Source organism: Lepisma saccharinum, chromosome 22 (genome assembly GCF_977018435.1).
Source record: "Lepisma saccharinum chromosome 22, izLepSacc3.1, whole genome shotgun sequence".
NCBI lineage: Eukaryota > Metazoa > Arthropoda > Insecta > Zygentoma > Lepismatidae > Lepisma > Lepisma saccharinum.
Window position 1 is genome coordinate 23,553,790 of NC_139250.1, and position 16,894 is coordinate 23,570,683.

At 38.0% G+C, this 16,894-nt stretch overlaps 1 protein-coding gene across 1 annotated transcript in view; it reads right to left on the reverse strand.

Moving 5' to 3' along the window:
* Positions 1-16,894, reverse strand: part of LOC146004737 (uncharacterized) — a 105,305-nt gene that overhangs the window by 22,499 nt on the left and 65,912 nt on the right. Inside the window, exons 11-17 of the mRNA XM_083143699.1 lie at positions 11,803-11,925; positions 11,016-11,183; positions 10,054-10,188; positions 8,960-9,038; positions 7,357-7,642; positions 4,820-4,879; positions 1,925-2,036 (exon numbers count right to left, since the gene is read on the reverse strand). Coding sequence (XP_082999825.1) covers positions 1,925-2,036; positions 4,820-4,879; positions 7,357-7,642; positions 8,960-9,038; positions 10,054-10,188; positions 11,016-11,183; positions 11,803-11,925 — 963 coding nt within the window. The remainder of the gene's footprint in view (positions 1-1,924; positions 2,037-4,819; positions 4,880-7,356; positions 7,643-8,959; positions 9,039-10,053; positions 10,189-11,015; positions 11,184-11,802; positions 11,926-16,894) is intronic.

The following is a 16,894-nucleotide window of genomic DNA, read 5'->3' on the forward strand; positions in this document are numbered from 1 at the left end:
ATGGGAGGCCGCAGAGCGGAGAAGAATTCGTCCCGTCCGATTACCAGGAGTAAGACATAAGGATTAAATGGATAGAGTAATGGCTTCAAAACAAACTCACAACACCTAGCTGGCACACCAGCTACCATTCAAACGTCGGTATTCCGGCGTTATTCTCTAAACTACATATCATACAATGCATTTATAAATTCTAATCCATAAATCTCATTCAAAATTAAATTCATTTGTAGTTCCAATAATTTTTACCTTTTGTATTGTACTACCTCTATTTTATAAATCAATAATTCATATCTACTATGCTGCTTTCTGCTTAAGTGTATTCATTTCATCAAACAGATATACAAGGCAGCAGGTAACTTTCTTCCACACACACAATACTACACACATTTTACAATTCCAAATGGGAACTGACCGCGCATAATCACATCAAAACTATCTTCAAAATATGGGAGCTGGAGACCGACAGCGGAACACCTAGCCTCTGAGGCGAAGCATACGAATAAAACTGAATTAATATAACTCAAATCAATGGTCTTAAACAACATGCTGATCTACTGTCGCTCTCTGGATCCCTATGCACTGTTTGTAACAAGAAAATTGTAACATGCGGGGCGCGTGAGCTTTCAAAACTATAGATTTCGGATCCCGAAATCCGGTATATGTTAAACAATGAATACATACACACAATACTTATATCGTATTTTAAACATATTCCAACGAAGGTTAATGTAAAAAATGAAAGGTATAGATGTATTAACATTGTACTGTACTGATACCAATGTAATTATACTAAATTATATTTATGTTATATATTATGTTATTAAATGTTATCGTAATTGTCAAATTTCTACTTCCAGATTTATGTAAAATGCAATTTCAAATAAAGTAATGGAGCGTAACAATAACGGGGGAACCGTAAAACGAACAACTGCCGTCCCAGTTTATCACAGAGGCACTGGGACATGCGCATACCCTCGAATGTATGCGGGTTAGGATACATTCGGGGGTTCCCCCCTTATTGTCCGTCCAGACGAGAAGTCATCTTAACTCGACTTTGTATCGGAGACAGCCGTCTGACCCATCATCATTTCCTGGAACGTCTGAACGTGAAGTGTCTGTAATGTACTTTTGTATGGTCGGCATATCTTTGTCGAATGTGCCGATTTAAATTTTCTCTGAAAAACCTTCAATCCAATCAGCTATGTTGGGATATGATGGTTGAGCTCTCGCCACGAAAACAGTCCATTCAAGGTCACACCACCACAGTGTTACCAATAAACAACAGTTTCAACCGACAAAATCAACAGCATACATACAACGCGCGAAGTGTCGACTGAGCAGCTTAGAAAAAGTGTCGCAACCCTGGAGGGTCAGAGGTGTGGAGGAGGCAAGGGGAAGCTCTGACCTTCAATGGACTGTTTTCGTGGCGACAGCAATAGTGTTTTTACTAATATTTTTAGCTTTGAGAGACAAGCTGGCCTCTTCCACTCTCTCTGAGGAATTTGTTTAGTGTTTCCTTACATTGTTCCCTGTTGCCTCTTTACACTTTTCCTGCCACACCCTTTTTTTAACTTTGAGGTAAGGATTTTAGATTAGAGGGGTTTTCCCCGTATACACTGAAGAGTGAAATATGGCCGTATGTGCAGACGCACTCAAGAATTTCAAGTCATGATTACTTCAAATGTATAAGGGAATATACCTAATTACGAATCCGAATAGCCAGGGCTTCAAGATTATTTTCTGAAATTCATCATATACAGTATGACCACAGGAATTGAAACTTCTCTATAAATATTGTATATTCTCGTCCTTATGCGTATAATCATTGCGTTTCCGACAAATAGCCAAATGCCTATTGTAACCCCCTTAATTATAACTATCACATTGGTTTACATATTGTTGAAACTTGAAATGTAGGACTTACTTCATATATTCATAACGAAGGAAATGAACAGAAACCCTGGTGCAGCTTGATACGCAGTCGCAGTAAAGCACTGTTCCGTCATTTTGGGTGGTGTCCACTGGGTGTAGGAACTCTGTGGAAACAGGAAATATAATACAAGACATGAATTCACACACACAAACACACACACATATACACAAATAGCTTATTGTTTATTGATTTGGTTTATATTACATTCAATTTCTGCCACTCTGATGGAAATTGATGGAAAGGACACTCACAAGGAACACCCATGCTCCGGGCGGGCTTCAAACACATGACCTTTGGTGTCATTGTCTCTGTGCTAACTACTCTGCCACGGATGTCACCACACCCCCACACAAATACAAACGTACTACATTGGAGTGACCCTTTCTAAGATTCCCAAAGGTCAACTTCATTTTCTTGTAGCACGCTCTGGATTGCATTTTGCAGACTCACGAGGCACTGGCGTCTGGTTACATGGTATCTATGGAACTTGGATTGTGTGTGGTTTATGTGTGTTTGTGATTTTCCCATTACATATATTTCATTTTATAACAATTCATCCTTTTGTTCGAAATTAGCCAAAAGGGACATAAACGCGATGTGAAATGAATCTATTTATTCACACACACACACACACACCCATACAAACACACGTGTATGTATCCAGTGGCGGCGATGTGGTTCCAAAACTGGGGTGGGGGCAAGGTGACAGAACTAATGGCAAGGACAGTTTACTTTCCCTTGGTACGTAAGGCTTATCATAGTACGGTGGGAAAAGTAGCACAAAGTTGGGGCCAACTGCCTTTATACGCCACCCCCCTAATCACCGACACTTTATATATCAGTAACGGATTGAGAATTTGCAACCAAGTGTGTTACAATCTTTGGAACTTTATCCTTCGCATTAGTTAGCAACAATGGATGCACTACAGATTCAGATAACTCGGTACCAGACGAATATCGCTTGTTGCTAAGCTGCTTTCATATGTATGCAAATGTACTTGAAATATAGTGCTATAAAAACTTGCAGTTATGAAAAACAATGAAGCTCGAAAGGTGTGTGAGAAACTTTTCGAAATTACCATTTCTGAATGCGTTTGAAAACAAAAACGGTGCAAAAGAAAGTAGTGTTAAGTTGAATACAATATAATTTAAATCAGTGTCGATTACCAAACTTCAAACACGTGCACGAAAACTACTACTTATCGAATAACTCACATTCACAATTTATGTTTCAAAATAGGTAGAATGTGAATGTTAAGTCCATTATTCAAAGAACTGAGTTGCTGAGCATGAACTAGATATTTTACTCTCCACGAAAGTATTCTCAGAGGTAACACTTCAGTGTCTCACTTCTACATGCAACCAAAGTGAATACCTGAATACAGAAGGTTGTTTCACGTTGATGGTTACGATTTGGATCACCAGAGAGCAGCACGTAGGCACAGCACAGAGCAGTCAGAGCCAGTAGGACTTGTAAAGACGATGGTTGGTGTGTGAGTGAGTGTTTATTAGGCACCAAAAATTCCAGTCTTTTGGGAGGGGTAAATCTGTGCCCTTTCCGACGTTGGTTATAGTTATAGCCTGATAATTAAACAGTGCCAGACGAAAGTCTTCCATGTGTCAAAGAAGGGCATGAATGCAGTGTTGAATCGCCATAAAGCTTGCACTGTACCTGTTGCTGGAACCAGTCAAAGTGGGCCTCGGACATATCGGAAGCCCAAGCGTTCCTCCGATGTTGTGCGGAAAGTGAGATCCTTGATGCGATGTGAAAACCCTGCAATGTAAAGAGTGATTGCATAGGCAGTGCAATGTTTCCCTGCAACTGTAAATCGCATAATAGCCCAAGATTTACAAATTGTGCGGAAGCACAAGGCTCAAGTTCGTAAGTTGCGTGCCTCACATGTCCAGGAGAGGAAGACCAACAGTCGGAAGCTCTACGAACGCCATCTGGCAGGGGACCGCTGGAAGTATGTGGTGTCCCTGGATGAAGCATGGGTGTATCTGTCGGGTTGTGGTAAAAAAAGGGCCATCTACTATCGTCCACGTGATGCAAGAGGTCGATCTGAGTGGGTACGTGAATGTGCTGAAAGTTTTCCACGGGGGTTCATGGTTGTTGGTTGTTACTGCCATAATGGCAAACTTCCACTGCGCAGAGTGGAAAAAAGGATAAAATAAATGCAGCCTATTACCAGACGAATATTTTGGAGCCACTTTACAGACATGATATTCATTCTCTCTATGGCAGGAACACATCTCGTGTTGTCATCCACCAGGACAAGGCTTCCAGTCATACGGCAAAGTCCACGCAGGCATACATGGATCGGATGGCACGTGAAACGGGCATTCATGCAATCCCCATTACAGACATCCCTGTGAAACCCCCCGATGCCTCTTCCATGGATTTTTGTGGGTTTCCGTTGTTGAAACGAGCCTTGGGAAGCAGACGGCACCGCACAATTGAGGGGTTTTGGAAAGCTTGTCAGGAGGAATATGATCGTTTGGACCAATGTGTTCTTCAACGCAGTCTCCTCCAATGGAAACTCCACCGCAGGGCCATTGCTGCAAGACAGGGGTATCACGTGGAGCACCACCGCTGGTGGCGTCACAGTTTTTCTTAAGGTAAGGTCGGTTCTAACTTTGTTACCATGGACGTGAAACGACCTTCTGTAGTGTGTCCTGTTATTCAGCAAATAATATGTTTTTATATGGAACAATCACAATCTCGACGCTTTTGATAAACTGTACTTTAAAGCTTTCTACGTGCGAAGAAGAGTTAAATACACAAAAATGATCTAAAACATATTGTTTGCACAGCCTGATTGTGTTAATACTTAATATGTCTTTCATTTTGCAGTTAGAAACGCTTCAAATTAAATATTTTCATACCTTTATGCATGTTATAGCAGGGGTCAACCACCTTTATTTCCTGGCAGACATTTTCGAATACTGAAAATAAATGTTATTCAACGTCAAAAACTAATCATAGTGGAAATTGTTCATGTTATGTCTTCATTTAAAATAATTTGTCATAAAGTATAATTGGTACGTTTTGAAAGCATAATGTACAAATATTTTAGTTTTCATAGGAAAATAGGCACTTGATAAGAACCAGTATAGCTCTGTTAAATGTAAATCATTAATGTCATTAGTAAAGCAACATTATATAAAAAACAATATGTCGTTCACTGAGAATATAAATGCTCTATGTCCAATTTATCATTTTTTTTCAGGAGAGAACTTTAAAGTTTGACATGATATGTTTTTTGAACCTTTGTCACTATTGTGTTGACAGTTTGTATCGCTGCAAAGGCTGATATGTTGTTGTTTCGTTAGGTACTTACTTATGCTGTAATTAATTATTGAAATTTCAGATAGAACAATTCCACTAAACACAATTTTGGTTTCAGAGTGCCAGTATTCTATCTACCAGATATAACACTGCATTCTGGAAACGAGATGGAGATGAAACAATTTCATTATAAATTTGTCATTCGGTACCAAAATAAAATAAATAATTCATGTTTTGGAAACCAATTAAGTACTTTGATTCCACTATTATTCAAACGTTTTGTCTGTTAACAACAAAAGTAAGAAGCGAATACAACTACCATTGTTAAGCAGCTCCCACAAGTGACGAAGGTTAGAATGTAAGTGGTTTATATCACACTCGGATGGCTCATCTAGTTGGGTGAGGAAATTGTCGTAAGGTTTCATGGCTGTACGAGTTTTCATTCTCGTGGCTGCTTCCAAAATCTGTACATAGACCAAAAAGACTCTCAATATATCAATATTGGTTGAACGAATCAATTTCATCCTAAATAGACGCCAGCCAAAATATCTCGATTTGTTTACAATTGGGAGATAAAACATTTGCATTCTCATTGGACGATATTTTATATCTTGATGTTAGTAAAGCATTCGATTCAGTACATTACAAAATATTTAACAATTATTTTTTTTTTTTTCAGAAAATGTGTGGAGATGGTTTGGCAGCTACTTGCAAGAAAAAAATATGTAGGGAAAATATAATAAATGCTTTTCAGAAGTAGCACACATGAAAAGTAGAACGAGACCATTCCTACTTCTATTGTTTATTATTGATAATGATGTATTGGAAGTTAATTACAGTTACTTTTAAAAATCATTGCAACTTGGGCTCGGAAGTAGATGACCTAAAAAAACTCAAAAAATAACCTGTAGAACGACCAAAAATTATAAAAAATGACCTAGAACTTGCACAATACAGTAATAGGTCAGTATCTGAAAATACAGTACATCACATTATATACATATATTTTTTTTTTTAAAATATGGTGAATAATTTTACTTTAAAACCACAGATGAAAGTGATCATAGTGGTCAGCAAAGTTGGCGTGAGACAAAGTATTTTAAGTTTGGTAAAAGATAAAAAAATTTACGAGAATTAATAATTTACTCCGTTGCCAAACATTTCACATAAAAATTATATTGTACTCTTGCATTGACAATATTATCGATTGAAGGCGAACTAGTTGCAAATATCAATTGATTGATTTGCTTTATTTTGATTCGCATTTTGAGCCACTTTTGGCTAATTTGCGAAGATGGGGATGAGTGACGATATGATGATTCGACACACAAAAACATCTATGCTAAGGCCGGCATTCGAACCAGGGATCCCTGTAGTCCTAGCGCGATGTGCTAACCACTCCGCTACGGGGGGGCTGCTAGCTACAAAGACTATACCAGGAAATCTTAATATGTAAGTTTTGCCAGCAAATGGGGCTAAACAGTGGAAGAGTGAAATAAACCTCAAAAATGAAGAAAAATGCGACAAGAGATACTGAAAAATTACCTAAAAGCACACATAGCCCGAAACAATGTTTTCTGGTTCTAGCTGAAAGGAAACGGACTGATATCGGGTCTAGCATTGTTTTAAAGGCTCAGAAAAATAGTCGATTTGTCATCTACTTCCCATCCCTAGTCATAACTAACTCACAGTTGCATTTGAACAGAACTACTTCTAAAATAATTAACTTTTCGAACACTAGATAGTAGTAGTGGTTGAAGATTAGACACACACAGGAGATGTACTACGCAGAAATTTTCAGCAAAAAATGCAGGCTCAATGCATGTTAATTATTGAAGATTAGGCACACAGGGAGGAACCAGGCAACATCAAAGTCTACTGTGTTTCAAAGGCAACAGATCCCGTTGGGGTAGCACTGGCCGAGACCATTCCACGTAGGTAAAACAGCGACAGCGAAAAATCAAGAGAGGCCAGGCTGGCTCAGTAGCTCAGTGGTAGAGCAATGGCACGGTATGCCAGAGACACGGGTTGAAGTCCTGGTCGAGCCAGCATTTTTCACTGAAATTTGCTAGGTGAATAGTAGTACTCTATTCCATTATAATATTTTAGTTTCTAGCATATTGGTTCCACGTACCTCTGCTTCCCAAGTGATAGTCGCTGCAGTTACAGAGCTCCAACATTTTCTCCAATCGACACTCAGAGACGCAAGCACTGAAGCTGTACACGGGGAAAGCCTTTATTCCCTCATTCTCCTCGGGGAATCGACAGTTCCTTGAATCAAGTGGAACATCCTTCACTTCATCTTCAGCTGCCACCTCGGACAATCTGAACCAGTAGTAATACTCTCTGTCAACTCTGAACCATTCGGAGAAGCCGTGTTTATTGTAGTACGGAAGTTCTTCAACACTCACTACAGTCACCTAACGTAAAGTTGAAACAAATATATTGTGACATCGAGATGTTAGCTTCTGTTTGAAGTTTGAGCATTCGATAGTTCAGTTTGAATGTCTCTCTTTAATTTTATGCAACAAACTGATTAAGATTTGGTCACAAGCAGTTTTAACATTATCTAATATGCAGCAAACTGCGATCTCCATAAGTAGGTGTAAAAGACCGATTCTGCCGTCATCATTTGAAGAGATTTCTTCTTTTGAAGAGGGGCGTGGCCTAATTGTAAGGAGCATTCTGATTGGCCGAAAATTTGGCCAGAATGTTTCTGTTTGCTGGTGCTTTATTTTGGTGCAATGATATAGTTCCTGTCTAACCAAATGTTTCGTCAAATAAAATCCCTGGAGTGAGTGAAGGAAAAAAGTCTCAGCGCTAGTAGTGACGCGAGACGGCTCGACGAATGAACACGTGCAAGGAAACGGGATTGCGGGGAAGGGGAGAGCGAGTGTAGTTATCAGCCTTGGCAGAAGCGTGTACTGCTTCGCTCATGCACTTTCTCCTCTTCTCTGCCTATATGCGCGACATTTATCCCGAGATTTTCGGGATAGAGTATAGAATATGCAAAAGGTGTGATCGAGAAGAAAGTATATTAAATTTCAACCCGTATCCTAACGTTGGGGTGTCAGAAAATTTCTTAAAGAAGTCTACCTCGAAACTTATTTCGAGTCAGTAACTTCAAATCGTATTGATTAATGAAAATAAATCTATGAATTTCAATACACAATTGTAAAGTAATTTTTACGTAATTTCCTCAGTTTTAAATGCTCATAATTATTTTAAAATACTCTTGTGTTAACACAAATTAGATACTAAATTCAGCTCAACTTCTACTCATATTAATTTGATGTTTTTTTATGATAATACAATGTTGTTATTATTAATAAAAAATATTTTATCTCTTGAATAAATACCTACGACAATCAATATTTACGCAAATAAATCCATTAATTATGTAAAATTATGAAAAGTAACCTATTCGTAGGATATTTACAAATTATACAAACAAATTTGAATGCATTTTTATCGACTTGTTATAAGATTGTGATACAGTAGAGGTCGAGTCGCTACTAAATAAAATTGAAAGATGTGGAAAAACTTCTCGAATGTCTTGTGTTCACGGTGCTTACCCTACTTCATGCATTCCGTGCATTTGTCATGTAGAAAAACCATGCCTTATCTAACCAATTTACAATACAATACAATCATTATCTTATGCTATAACACCAGATATGCACTGCGTTCTAAAGGCACATTAATATATTGGAAGTCAAGAATAGAGTATAACTCACCCAGAGATAGTGTAGAGACACGTCAAAATCAAGAACTCCAATATTTCCCGCAGGTATCCTAATCAAGTCGTTACCATTTCTGAAATGATTAAATTATTTATGTTAAAAATATATAAAGAAGTAAGGCACATTTAAGATGTGTCGCTTATAACTCACACAGGCATTGTTCTTGATTTATTCACTTCATGTTCCTGATTAGGAAAATGATTATAGGTTTGTTTCACCTTCGTGAAATGCTTTGAATGCTACGTGGTGGATATTTCTTTGAAAATGACAAATAAAATTGGCAGCAAACATGGAGGCTGTGCTCATCCTGACGTCACATAAAACCCGCCTATAATGAGGCACGGTACAGCTGTACAAGCAAGAAAAGGTAAAGTGCTCCCCTGTGATTAGCACCACGCCATGAAGGTAAAGCCCCACACTTTCTTGATCCGGTCGTGAGTGGGGGTGATGTGATCAGCATCACGCCCCTGACCGCCTTTACCCCCCAGGGTTTCTCCCAGGTACCCATGTCATTCGACGCTGGGTGAGTGCCGGGGCCGCTTCCATTGCTGTACAAGCATTGTCTTAACAATCACCTTGAACGTAATTCTTGAGAAATTTATACTTAGAAGAGAAACAAAGTTATTTTCGCTGGAAACAATTTTAAATATTTTTTTTTGAGAAAATAATCTATTATACAAACATAACTCTCAATTTGGGTAATATAGGACATTTGCAAGAAGAATGGAAATTAATTTTGAGAGAGAGAAGGTTGTGGCCTTGATTCTAAGTGAATCATAAATTATAGATGCAGTCCAAACTAGCATATTGCTCGTAAACATGACTTTATGTTGTTTGTTCTCATTAATGTTTTCGTGAACATTTGTCTACCCCACAAAGAGACCCTACCTAATTAAAGACGGAGACGAGGCTATCTTTTGGGGGGCAGTGTAACATGATTTGCAGAGAGTGAAGACATCATTAGTATCTTAAGGGTTTTCAGCACGTGTTGATCCCATAGTTTTACATTATTAAATTACATTTGTACTACAGTATATGTAGAGATTAATATATGACACTAAACATGAATAGTAGAAAGAAATTCTCACCTTGTGTGAAGGGAATTCAGTGCCAAACATGGACCCCACTCCGCCCATATTGGTTTGAATCGATCGCAACAGTCAAATGGTTTCTCATTCCAGAAACAGTCTCTCATAATTTCTTCGCATGAAATCATTCTGTAACTTAATAAATAAATACGCATATATCTCTTCCATGAGTTTTATGAAATACTTGTCTGAATATTAATCAAAATGGTGTTTTAGTAATATATAAATTTAATTATACATTGTCTGAATTACAATATACTTATTTTAACACTAAGTTTCAAGAAATGTCAGAATGGAACTTAACTTTTTCCTATTGTGAGTTTAGATAAAGTAAATTAAATCCACTGTTCTTATCGATTTTGTTATTTTTCTTTTCCTGTGGTGTGTGGTTTATGTGTTCATCCATTCCCCTACAAAGGATTAGTATTCTTCTATGTCATCTCTTCAACATTCAACAAAGTTACACATGTAATTTTTACGGAATTCTATGAATATTTCTGGTTTATTGTTTGATACAACATTTCCATTTCTTTGTGCCAAACGATTTTATTTTATTTGATTAGATATATTTTATTTTACTTCGCCCTTCTGCAACCTTCGGATAATCGCGAAGATGATGAAAGTTGATAATATGAAATTGGTTAAAAGACAATCACTAACACATATACACGTGACATTACATAAACTCCAGAGAGGATTATGCTGACTGTGAGTCCAGACGCATCATTCAGCCCAGGTTGTATGTGTGGAAGTTCACCCTGGTATTACATGCAACATAGACTGCATTTTGAGGACTACACTATCTTCTACGGTATTGTATCCATACTCTGAGTGTTTGGAATCGTCTTGTGTGTTACATTCACTGTGAATGGATGGCGTAGCTAAACTAGATTGTTTTAAAGCAAATAACTTTTTATTCTCTAGTGAAATGAGTGAGTCAGAGCTAAGAGAGTAATACTCACAGGCGTATGTTGGAGCAAACGAAGACAGCAGGCAATGTGAAGTTCCAGTGTTCAATGTCCAATTCCACCGTATAGTCGACAGATTTGTGATAAAATATGTCCCACAACTGCAATTGCACGGTGATGGTAAAGCCAATGGACGTGATTATTATCACTGCCCAGAACAACCTGAATACAAACATTTCATGAAGGCATTTGTAAGCAATCGTTCATGCGGTAACTCTTTCCTTTGAAAATAAGATTAAACGTAAGAGTACAATATTTTTATTTAATAAATTTAGTAACAACGTTTTAACAAAATAATGCAACCTAGCTTATTTCATGATTCAGTTATTCAAGACATTGTGGCCATGAAATGATATTACTCTTTAAGAATTGATCACCAACTTTCTTGTCATTAGCAATCATGCACCAGAAATAGGCTATATAATAATAAATTGCTGGCAAAGACTTTAACTTACAAAGAAGTATTCTTTTAGCAAATTAAACTTACTGATTTTAAAATTCGGAATGCTCATCTAGACAACATTTCAATTAAGTAGACAGAAAGAAACAATGATACATCCTAAATTTAAACAGATCACAATTAATACGTATAATGGTACTTAACACACGTCAGCAGCATTCTACTCATTGCATAAAGCTTAGCCTTACTACTAATTTTCCATTATATTTTCTACCACGTACAATTTGCACGATTAATGTTATCATCATAACCCATACTGCAAATGTAATAGGTTGTGTAATGGACTATTTTTTATAAATCACTAATAATTACTTTATTTACCTTTCAAATCGTGAAGACTGATTTTTGAAAAGATACTTCATTCCATGAAAAGATGTCCTTTGTGCGTAATTTGCAAATATTTCTGAAATATGCTTTGACAATATTCCACAGATGTTTTTAAACCTGAAAATAGCCAAGGTATGACATTTACATTAGTAGATTTCTTCCTTTTGTGAAAGAGAAATTATGGGTGGTTATTTTGTTTTCACTGCTGGTTCCTAACGTGCAGCAAGATAACTTGAACGAAGTATTCATGACTTCCCAAGATATCGTAAAAACCTTGAAATATTACAGTTTAAATTCTGCCAATTAATAAATAAAGATATTAAAATCAAACGTGTTCCATGGCTTGCCAGAGGTAGGAAAGAAAAAAAGATGTTACAAAATTTTAAACTATTTTTATTGATTGATATTATATGTTTATAATACAGGACTTGATCCACTCTATGTTTACCAGACAATATTATTAGAAAGAGTTCCAATGTCCTCTACGTTGCTCAATAAAAGTGAAACTTAATACAAAAAGTGATTATAATGACTTTCATCAATCGCAAGAGATATTTAGTGATTTGTATAATCTTGCTTCACTTTTCTGAAACTTTTGACTAATCGCGAAGAAGACGGTGAATGGTAATGAGATGAAGTGGATGAAGAGACAGTTAGAACAAAGATGAACAAAACACTAAACAAACCTCACAGAGTATTATACTGGCTGTGAGTCCAGACGCCAGAAACTCTTTGGTCTGCAAAATAACGTCCTTTTGCATTACGTGGAAAAGACTTGAGGTTTAGGTGTCTTCAATGGCTTACCTCTTATACCCCTTATACTACACAATAGATTATTGTTCACTGTTCTACTAGGGCAAAACGAAACGTCTTTGCCTCTATTTTTTTCAGCCGAAATATTAGTGTGATTGAGAAACCGAGATGTACATTCAATGTTTTTTCTTGGAACAGCCTAGAGTTATATCTCGGCTGCTCCGCGGCACGGCGCGGCTGTCAGTTTGCAAAGATGGCGGTAGTACTTAACACGTCCACGTCGTATGAGCAGTGAAGTGTTGTTCGATTTCTATGGAGCAAGAGACGAATGCCCATCGAGATCCATAGTGAAATGTAGCCGACGTATGGGCACAAGTTTCTCGCTTTGAGAAGTATGCGGTGGTGATGTTGTGAGTTCAAAATGGCCGAGAAGACCTTCATGACAATGAGCGCTCGCAACGCGGAAAGCGCTGACTGAAGAGTTGCTGAAGAGGAACGAAAAGATTATACTACTGTACCCACCTAATAAAGAAAATGTTTAAATAAAAGAATACTTGACTGCGTTAACGATTAATTTGATTCTGATTCCCTAATTCAGGAGTGCCCAGAGAATATTTAGGGAAAAATGTCTGTGATACCACAATGTATTTCCATGCCCCTAATACCTGGCAATTCCGAGTCGCCCTTATGTATACTAGTTTCCCAGTAACAAGAATACATTTACCTGTTCATTTGAACCTAACAGAACGAAATTCTTAATGTAGGCAAGAGTCAAGAATGAACATAGAACCGAAATACATGTCTCTTATATCCCTCAAAGCTTGGCGAATTTATTTCGAACAAATGATGATACTGGAGACATTGACAGCACACTCAAAATTTCCCCTGCTGGAAGAGAATACACATATGAAAGTACATGGATTCAAGCAACAGGTTCACATTAAATCTTGTGTGAATACTCAGAGTGAGACAGAATTCGAAAACTATTGAACTCATTTATCAGAATATTGATTTTACACCACTGCTACTCATGATCATCGAGAGATTTCACGTTCTCCCTTAAATAAACAATGTTGTTTACCCCAGCATTCACAGCCGATTCATTTTCCTCATAAGAGATCATTATTAACACTGTTCATTTGCTGACAAATTAGGCAACTCCGTCTTAAATTTTCATATTACTACTTGTAACGTGATCTCCGTATCTGATACCACCTAGGTCTGAAAAGTTCAAAACCTACAACACATTGATTTCCAAGCCGTACATCTGATACGACTTAATGTCTTTGTATATATCAACCGTGCCCATATACGGACATGTGACCTTGAGAGAAAGTTAAAGTTAAATATATACTATATATATATATATATGTAACGAAGATATAAATCACATTCGTTTACATCAACATCACGATCCACCCTTACTGAAAGGATTATATTAGTTTTCTACTCGCTTTGCGATAAAAATCACTTTTTAAGGTAATGGCGTCGTCCGCCATTTGCGATAAACCACAAGATTCAGTACGACTATTTCACGATCTTCTCAACACCACACGGAACACACGATAGCATGCTTTAATCTCTGAACGTACCTTAGGCAGATCTACCAATTAAATGTGAAGACATGAGCTCAGGCAATGAATTATGGTGAACATCAGCCTACCTTTTTCCAACCAACGTCCGATTAAAGTATCACATTTCACCCATTTGTCCAGCCGATATTCATTCGTTGATAGTTGAGAATCAATTAGCCATCGCCATCCAGATGCCGTGTCAACGCAAATATCCAAGGATTTTTTCTCCTCACGTAAATTTCCAAACACCAACATGCCCGATCATCTTTGTTCGAACATCACCGGTTCCCTCCTCCCGGGGCCCTCATAAATTTTTAACATAGCACGTTTTACCACGTTAGCGTAACAAAAACTTCTAATGTATTATTGAGCAATATATGCATTTGTGTGTGTGTCTAGGAACCTTTTGTAAAAATAAACCTGAAAAATTCTACTTAACTTTTTATGCAAAAGTACGCTGCAAAATCAATAGTTTAATTTCACCTGCACAAATTGCAGGACCCCGAGAAATCGTCATCGGATCCAAACGTCCCTGTGCATACACCGACAACAAACGTATTCGCGGTTAATCTTATGAAAATGAAAGATCTGATAACTTCAGACCAAAAGTACAACCAATATGCTCAAATAAGAATGAAATTAATTTGTACTAAAACTGATATTTCGGTGAGACGCTTATGCGAGAATTTACAGTTTGTTATAATATATGACCAGTGCCATCTAGCACTCATTTCCAGTATAAACGCGAGTGAAAATGAATTCTATCAGCTGTAACACTCCACCTATCGTGATCTCCCTGAACATTTGTTTATGTTGGATATTTGGACGTGGAATCATTTTCTTAAATATTCCAACATACGCACAGGTACAGTTAAATAAACACGCCTTATGACAATACTTGTCATACTCGGGTCACAACGGAAAACACTGATCATGGTGCGACGACGAAGCGTAGACTGCTGTCCGGCGGTGGTTCCACGATCAACCGGCCAAATTCCACAACAGCGACATCTCCAAACTAGTGGTGCGATGGGACAAATGGGTGAACCATTGTGGGGACCATGTGGAAAATAGTGCAAGGTACATACAACAATTCATATATTTTGATTTCCCTGCATGTTTATTATTTCAACCGGAAAAAATTAAGCCCTTTTCAATTTGCCCTCGTTTATTGTTTCCGTTATCATATTTATAATAAATATTTGAAGCAATTTAGGATTTCAACTGTTCAGGGGATCCGTAAGAAGAAATATTTAAAGCAGGTCCTTGGTACCGGATTCAAGGATTCAAGGAGGCTGACCTATGTAAACACGCTTCCAAAAGGTAAGGTCGCCATGGTAAAATAAATAAAAGTGGAAAAGTAAAGCTTTAATTAACACAAAATTGCACATGAAGGTAGAAAATGTGTTGATGCATTAAAGAAGAAAAGAATTGTGTAAAAAGATGAAAGAACTATTTACTTTTCGTAAGTTATATGATGACGTCACATTTGGGCCATTAACATAATGATGTTTAAATGCAAACAAACCAAAAAAAACTTACAGTAATATGGTATGTGACCAAAACAAAACTTACATGAATATGGTATGTGAACACCACGGACCTTCACACAAACTGTACAACGATTTTTCATGCTTTCAATGAGGTGATCAACCATTGCAGATGCGAGCAATGACAATTTCTCCATTAGGGCAGTTTTCAACTCTCTGAGACTGGCTGGAGAAGGTAAACGTGCAGAGACAGCACGCCCAAGGGCATCCCAAACGTTTTCAATGGGATTAAGGTCGGGGGAATACGCCGGCCACTCCTTACAAGAAATGCCCTCACTTTCCAGGTACTAGTCGGCGGTGTTGGTTCGATGGGGACGGCCATTATCGTCCATAAGGAGGAAATCAGGACCAACGGCTGCAGCGTAGAGTCTCACAATGGGGTCTAGGACTTCATCCCGATACCGCGCAGTCGTCAGAGAACCGCCTTTAAAGATGTACAGCTCGGTGCTATATCCCATTGAAATTTCAGCCCACACCATGACGCTGCCACCTCTGAATGCGTGATGTTCGATTATGTTCTTGGCCTGATTGCGTGTGCCTCGTTCTCTCCAGACCCTTACACGCTTATCATATGATTCCAGGACATATCTGGACTCGTCCATGAAGAGAACGTTGCACCGATCTGAGAAAGTCCAATTGACATGTGCAAAACAAACACGTGGTACTCGGGCGTACAATCCCTTCATGTGGAGCCTTCGTCGCACAGTTCTGGCAGATATTGTCTTACCAAGTACCGCTGCAACCATAGATGTAAACGTTGTGGAGGTCGCTCGTCTATTCCGCTTGGCTAATATAGCAATATATTGATCATCAGAGGGAGCGGTAACCCTTGGACGACCGGGCACAGGTCTCCAGACAACTGTGTGACTTGTTTGGAATTGTTTCCATAATCGAGAAATTACCGAATGATCAACGTAAAATAAAATAGCGGCATCTTTGATTGACTGTCCTGCTTCAATGCGGCCGACAGCATGCCAGCGCTCACTATCTGTCATTCGTCTTCTTTCAGCCATAGAAACACGAATATTATCAAAAATAATCCTACAAAAGTTATAAACACTTCGTATCAGCTTTAAAATGTACTGGCGTCTTCAACGAAAGTGTGATGATTCTTGCACGAAATCCTCGCTTTTATGCTATTTCAAAAGCACAGATTAAGCACTTAGGTACAGATAATTCACTCTTTACTACTTACAAGAAGGAAGCTAC